This window comes from Octopus bimaculoides, chromosome 9, assembly GCF_001194135.2.
Source record: "Octopus bimaculoides isolate UCB-OBI-ISO-001 chromosome 9, ASM119413v2, whole genome shotgun sequence".
Lineage (NCBI taxonomy): Eukaryota > Metazoa > Mollusca > Cephalopoda > Octopoda > Octopodidae > Octopus > Octopus bimaculoides.
In genome coordinates this window covers 4419094-4427232 of record NC_068989.1, presented here as the reverse complement: position 1 = coordinate 4427232, position 8139 = coordinate 4419094, and the positions used below count along the sequence as shown (strand labels likewise).

Genomic DNA, 8139 nt, shown 5'->3' with positions numbered 1-8139 from the left:
GAGAGAGAGAGAGAGAGAGAGAGAGAGAGAGAGAGAGAGAGAGAGAGAGAGAGCAATTAACATCGTATAATGTGGAAATTTTTCATCTTTTGCTGCAGGTATTTGATGTTATTAAGCCTCACAGTAAGCCCCAGCGTTGCCAGTCTTCTACAAATCCTCTGGAATGTACCGTTTCTAAAGAAATCCAAAGACTCGCAATGTCCAAGACCGATAAGTTTAATTGTGGTAAGAAACCATTTTCATCGACCTTCCTAATCACACTGCTTTCCCCTCCTCTTCTTCACACACACACACACACACACACACAAATATGCACACACGCATACAAAACATATACAAACTCATGGAAGTACACACACACACGCAGACACTTATATACAAACATATATGAACACATATAAGCAAACACACACATGCACACACAGACACAAGCACATAAAACACACACATGCACACACAGACACAAGCACATAAAACACACACATGCACACATAGACACAAGCACATAAAACACACACATGCACACACAGACACAAGCACATATACATACACACACATGCACACAATCATGCAGACACTCACAAACACGTTCACACACACACACAGACACACACGCACATTAAAACACATACAATCTCACACAAACGCATACGCACACACACACACACACACACACACACAGAGGCAAATGCGCACAGAAACAATCAGACACAAGCATCCACATACACGCACAAACACAAATACATGCACAAACACACACATGCACGTTCGCAAATGCACACGCACACATACATACATATACATGTGTCGATATGTCTAATATGTTACTATATTGTTTTTTCTTTCAAGGGTATTTCCTGTCACGTGATCGAGGGAGCATGTCTCGTATTTTTTGCTGCCACTGTAGCTCCTGTACTTCCGGTCTATATTTTAATTCCGCTTTTAAACGGAGTTCTTATCATTCCGATTCTTCTACAGGAACTTTTTAAATTGAAGGTAGATGTTTTAGTTTCCTTGTACATAAGGTGTAATGGCAGAATCGTTAGAACAAAAAACGACTGGCAATATTTAGTTGTGTCACTTACTTTCTCAGTTCAAATCTCCCTTGCGCTCAGTATTTTGCCCTTCAACCTCCCATTGTTAATAAAAAAAAAAAGAAGCTTAGCAACCAAGTATTGGGCTGATTAAATATACTGTGACCTCCTGCAGAATATAAAATATTCCGGCATCTGCTTCTGTAGGAAACCATTAGCATATTTTAGGTGCCTCCTGGAAAAGATATATATATATATATGTATATGTATATATATATATATATATATACTGTTGTGGAAGGATTCCGACCATCCCCATGTGACTAAAAGTGGATTGACGCATTTCAATAAGATAAAGAACTGTCGAGTTGGTAGAAGTAATTGATTGTGAGCAGTTGACAGAGAGCGTTTAGCCTCGTGTAACAGTAATCGTATTGCGTCGTGTGAATACTTTCCTTGCACCCCGCTTCGTTAAATTATTTATCCAACACCAGAATATAATATATATATATATATATATATATATTGAGAGAGAGAGAGAGAGAGATTTATAATAGTATACAATGCAATTATAATTAAGGGCACAATGCTAAATACAGACGCTAAACTATGAATGGTGGATATCAGAGATATCACGCCGGACATACATTTAGTTGTTTAACTTCAAATAACACCATGATACTATCAATCAATCAATCAATCTATCTATCTATCTATCTATCTATCCACTAACGAAACACTAGTCTGGCTTTTTATTTGATGGGGGCAGCTGTTAATTCTATTATGTAAAGTCTACATAATTCTATTAATAGATTTAATAGTAATAGACTTAATAGTTACACCCAAATTACAATGTACGTTGTAGATTGTATTATGTAGGGTCTACGTAATAGATTTAATAGTTACACCCAAAATACAATGTATATTACAGATTGTATTTTTGGTAGATATAATTAAGATAATAATTATTCTTACCTGTTGTCACATATAATCTAAGGCATTTCAACTTCTCTTCTCCTCCTGGAGACGCAAGCAAAAAGCCTAGGAAATTGAATAACGTTTACACACATAGGGGCAGGTGTGGCTGTATGGTAAGAAGTTTACCATACAGCAAAGGCGACGAGCTGGCAGAAACGTTAGCACACCAGGCGAAATGCTTAGCGGTATTTCGTCTGCCGTTACGTTCTGAGTTCAAATTCCGCCAAGGTCGACTTTGCCTTTCATCCTTTCGGGGTCGATAAATTAAGTACCAGTTACAAACTGGGGTCGATATAATTAACTTAATCTGTTTGTCTGTCCTTGTTTGTCCCCTCTGTGTGTAGCCCCTTTGTGGGCAGTAAAGAAATAAGAAGTTTACTTCCCAACCTCATGGTTCCGGGGTCAGTCCTACCTCGTGGCATTTTGGGGAAATGTCTTCAACCATAGTCCCGGGCCGACCAGAACCTTCTGGGTGGATTTGGTTGACGGCAACTTAAAAGTCCTTCGTGTGTGTGTGTGTGTGTGTGTATGTGTGTGAGTGTGTGTGTGTGCGTGTATGTATGTATATGTGTCTGTATGTGTGTATGTGTGTGTTTGTGTGTATTCGTGTCTGTGTTTTCCCGCCCCACCATTTGATAACCAGTGTTGGTGTGATCACATCCCCCGTAACTTAGCGTTTCAGCAAAAGAGACCAATAGAATAAATACCAAGCTTGAAAGATAAAAGTACTGTGGTCAATTCATTCGACTAAAAGTCCTAAGGTTGATGCCCCAGCATGGCCGCAGTCTAATGACTGAAACAAGTGAAAAGCTACCTGACTGCCTGACTGCCTGCCTGTCTACCTACCTACCTACCTACCTACCTACCTACCTACCTACCTACCTACCTACCTACCTACCTACCTACCTGCCTGCCTATCTACACACACAAACACACATACATAATCAGACGGGTAGTCATGATGGGTATATTAGGCTTCGTATATTTGTTCCTCAGAGTCACTTTGATGGCGAGTGCTGCCCTCTCATGCATATCTATCTATCTACCTATATATCTATCTGTGTGTGTGTGTGTATGTGTGTGCGTGTGTGCGTGTGTGTGTGTGTGTGTGTGTGTGTGTAAATGAAATGGCAGATAAAGACAAATAAGCTTAATACATACATTTACATGAAATACAATATGCAGAGTACGGGAACGAGTAAATGGAAGGGGATGTATAATAGTCTTATCTTGACAGCTATTTCGGGAGCACCATAGCTTATGCCGTAACTAGGTGCATACATAACAAAAACCCATAATGTCGTAGGAGTATATAATCTTCAAACAATGGAATTTTTGTTGGAAGATTATATACTCCTAGGAATTTTTGTTATTATATACGCCTAAGACACCATGGGTCTTTATTATGCATGAATGTGGCTATGACATAAACAATGGTACACTCGAAACAGCTGTGAAGATGAGACTTTTCTATAGTTTCTTTCGTTTGTTTTCTTTTTTCCATACTCTGTATTTTGTATTTCAAGTAAACATATGCATTAAGGCTACATATGTTACGTCTTTTATCGTGAACATTTAACATGTTAAAAATTATACATTGTGTCGTATGTTAACGAAGTCGTATTTGTCAGTTACCAAACCAACGGCGTATCGTTATTTGCAACAGTATTATGTTTATTCTATAGACTATAAATGACTATATTGTTATTATTCATTTCCTATCTCTTCATTGGCGCTTCCTGTTACCGTTATTTATATTTCTAGAACAACTCGCAGCAGAAATTCGAAATTTTTCCTGATAATCAACAAATACATCGACACCAGATGTTGTGGAAAATTATTTCCGCGTTGGTTATATCATTGCTTCCAACAGTGATTGGTTGTCTTCTCTATATCCGTGATATAATAACACGTGACCAAGCTATTTGTATTTCGACAACACTAATTGGTCTTTCGATTGGTAAGTTTAATCGTTTGCTACCTTATTCCACTTGGTAGAAGCTTCTTTTGTCTAAGACGAAGGAGAATTGTAAAGTTGTTTATATGATTCTTTTAATAGTATTTGTGGTGTACAATCTAATTTAACATGAAGTACATTTGTAGCAGATTAATTACTCGATAATTGTTGATGTTAACCATCTATCGGAGATGGAATCGAGGTTAGTGGAATTTCAAATCAAAATATTTGATAACCGTTTCAGACATCCTGGATAGTGTGTGTGTGTGTGTGTGTGTGTGTATGTGTGTGTGTGTGTGTGTGTGTGTGTGTGTGTGTGTGTGTGTGTGTGTGTGTGTGTGTGTGTGTGTGTGTGTGTGTGTGTGTGTGTGTGTGTACTAATACTATCAGTGTACCTGTGTGATCAGTAAATCCACAACTATTTCTGATAGTTCGAGCTCAGGGACAGAGCATTAACACATTTAAACATTACATTGTACAAAGAAAAAGAAAAGAACAAGACTACGCTTGGTGGTGTTATGTTTTCACATATTACATTATCTTAGTAGACAGCAACAGACATTGTCTAGGAGGTAAAGACCATGGGATTACACATAGAAAGTTACCCTCCGAGGTACAAGTCCGGGTAAGCTTGTTTATGGAAGAAAAACAGTCGCCCATGCACACCAGCCTCCCCTCTCCACGCCACCGAAGTTATCTCTCGTGTATATGCCACCAAATTCATACATGATCTTAAGTGGTGATAATAATGATAATGATGACGATGACAAAGTTGATATTGTCGATTAATAATGATTTCTAACTGATATTTTTTCAGTGTGGTGGCCGCAATTGCGAAAATATGCTCTAAAGACAAACTGCTTTCCTGATGAAAAACCGAAGAAGATAAGTATTTTTTATGCTTCTATCAAAGTAGCTTCTATAATATCCAGTGTTGCTATCCACTTTCATATAACCGCCAAAGAGTCAGTGGATTCCAGTCAAATATTGCCTGAATTAATTCGAGGAACTGACCAATTACTAAAATGGATGACAGGACTCCCATTAATTTTGAATTTTACTTCAGCTCTCTTCTCCCACGCATTGGCATGCTTGGCGTTAGCCTTATCGGTTACTACATTTGGGCTGGTTATTCCTTCCGTGGCCTCTACCGCTGCAACTGTTGCTTTGTCTCACACTCTTCTCGGGCCCCGAATCTTCGCCATTCAGGAAGAAGCAGATTTTAGGACGTTTCTCCCAATCGCTTTTGCTACAGTGGTAGCATTCATAATCTGGTGTTATCCTTATTTGATAAAAACCTCTGATCTGGTCCCGAAACCACCATTCCTGTTTATGCCATTCGAAGGAGTTTTCCATTCTTACGGATGGGACAATATATTCTTCGATCAGTATCTCATTCTTGGCATTAAAGATTTGAAGATGTACGAGAATGAAGCCGAAAAGAAAATCTCGGAGATAGGTAAATCTAAATTAAGTCGGATATTTATTTGCACAACAATGTACAGAGAAGCTGACTATGAAATGGGACGTTTCCTAATGAGCCTCCGCGGTCTTTCAACTTCTTCAAAATTAAATGATGTCATACTGGAAGCACACATATTCATGGACAACGGTTGTACGTCGGCATCACTTAAGGAATTCGCTCAGCAGCTCGTAGAACTTTCACAAGAGAAACTGAGCCTAAGTATTTCTGATGGAATCTGTGTAGAGACTCCTTATGGCATTCAGATCGCTTGGAAGCTTCCTGGTGGTATGCCATTTTTCATCCATTTCAAAGATCCGTTAAAAATTAAACCAAAAAAGCGATGGAGCCAAGCCATGTATTTCCAGTACATATTGCAGTTTCGGTTGACATCCGGTGTAAATAGATGTGAAATGAAAACGGGGACATTTTATTCCATCATTGAACATAAGACAGAAAAGACAACAGAGAAGCAAAATAGTGACCTTGTGCAAAAACTCACTTCTCTTGTAGGAAACGAACCTTTGAATCAGTCCAAGAGCTGCGTGGACAGCAATACTGCTGGACATTCCAAGAATCATGTGAAGAAAGACAACACTCATTCGAATGTACGAAGGTCGAGTATATTCGGTCACAATATCGAGAAAGTTGGATATCCGACACTTTTCACAAATCAGAGTTCTGTTGAAATTTCATCTGCAAATGTTCTCCCCAGTAAAACTGGACTAACTGGACATCGGATAGAAGCTGAGGTGTCTGAATTAAAGACATCATCAACAGCATCTTCGTTTGTTAGTGATGACCAAATAGATAATATGGCGGAACTGAATGTACCGAGCATTCCACAACAACATTCAAGGGGGTATATAAATCTTGCATTCCAAACCACAGACTCCACCGACGAAGCAGCTGCAAAAGATGCAGTGTTCGAGAAAACGAATAAAAAGCAAGCAATTATGTCAAATATAATGCACCGAACAAAACCAAGTATATCAGACAAACATTCTTCTGATTCCGACTCGTTTTCTGATATCTCTTCTATTTCGTCACTTGGAAACATAAACAATTCATCAATACTAGGAACCGATGTAAAAACCAAAATGTCTCTCACAACAAAGACCACGAAAAAGTGGAGCCCTTCTCCACTGCCCCTCTTGGAGAGTATTGTAACGTCACTTCCAAAAGCTAAGGTAAGTCGGATGAGCTTTGATGAAGTCCCATATGCAGAGATTACTAAGGTTTCTACTCAACGTCCCAGATGTTCTGACGATACTTTCAAGGACAGAACAGATACAGCATCATATCCAGAGAAAACACGTGGAGAACCGCATCAAGAAAACACACCAAATGCAAGGTAAATATGAAGCGTGTATTGTGTTAGTATCAAGTTAACTAAAAAGATAAGCATAAAAATAAAGATGAGATGAAAAACATTGGCAGATTTTTCAAATAAATTTAGTATTGTCGTCTGCAATTGGTAGAAATAAATGCAGTGTTTATGTTTCAAAACGTTAAATATTTGAAAGACTAATCCTCTTGAGTAATAGAACAGATTATTTCTCTTACGGAAGCTTATTTAAATTTTTAGATATATGAGAAGAGTTTAGTTTAGCACAGCAAGCCAACAAATACCCGTAATTTACACATTAACCCTACTGGATACTGCAACAAAATGTTTACAAATTGTTGTTTTCCAGTTTACATTTAGTTACATTGAGTTACAAAGAGTTGGATGGCTCCATATCTCTGTATCTCTTGCTGAATATGCATGTATGTATGTATGTATGTATGTATGTATGTATGCATGTATGTCATTATTCAGTTTATTTCAAGATTTCTTGCGAACCGAGATCTAAGGTTCCTTCATTGGAATTTCAACATCAACAAAAGGGTATTTTTGTTTTTATGTATGTATGTATGTATGTATGTATGTATGTATGTATGGATGGATGGATGGATGGATGTATGTACGTGTATTTTTCATATATGTATTCTCATGCATATAGTTACATATCTAGACATGCTCATATATATCTAAATGATAAACTTCAGGAAAGTTTTACAGATTTTTACAGTTCCAGTCATGGATTGGATATATATGTATGTATGTATGTATGTATGTATGTATGTATGTATGTATGTATGTATGTATGTATGTACCTGTCTATCTACCTGCCAACTTGTCTATCTATCTATCTATCTATCTATCTATCTATCTATCTATCTATCTATCTATCTATCTATCTATCTATCTAGCTATCGCTATACATATATACACACAAACATAAACATATATTTTTAATTGGCATATGTAAATATACCTCCTAGAATTTCTTTGGTCTTTTCGTTATGACATAACTATTTGAACAAGTCTTTTCCTTCAACACTGACACCTTCTTGCTATATTGGAAACAACTGACGTGTTTGATCTCTTGTGCCTATCATTAAATAAACAAGTGTGTAAATGTTTATATAAATATCGAATTACATTCTAGAAATTCAAGAACGTTTAGCTTTTAACGTTGAGTAAATTGAGGAAGTTGTTTAATTAGCCGATTTCTGCTACTTATTCATTTAACACGAGCATATGAAGTATAGAAAATACATGAGCAGAAATATATACATACACACACAAACACACACACACACACACACACACACACACACACACACACACACACACACACACACACACACACACACACACA

General features: G+C 37.5%; 1 protein-coding gene across 1 annotated transcript in view; it reads left to right on the top strand.

Moving 5' to 3' along the window:
* LOC128248671 (uncharacterized) overlaps positions 1-8139 on the top strand; it is a 27519-nt gene that overhangs the window by 10247 nt on the left and 9133 nt on the right. Inside the window, exons 3-6 of the mRNA XM_052970312.1 lie at positions 99-225; positions 850-996; positions 3777-3972; positions 4787-6785. Of these exons, the coding sequence (XP_052826272.1) occupies positions 99-225; positions 850-996; positions 3777-3972; positions 4787-6785 (2469 nt within the window). The remainder of the gene's footprint in view (positions 1-98; positions 226-849; positions 997-3776; positions 3973-4786; positions 6786-8139) is intronic.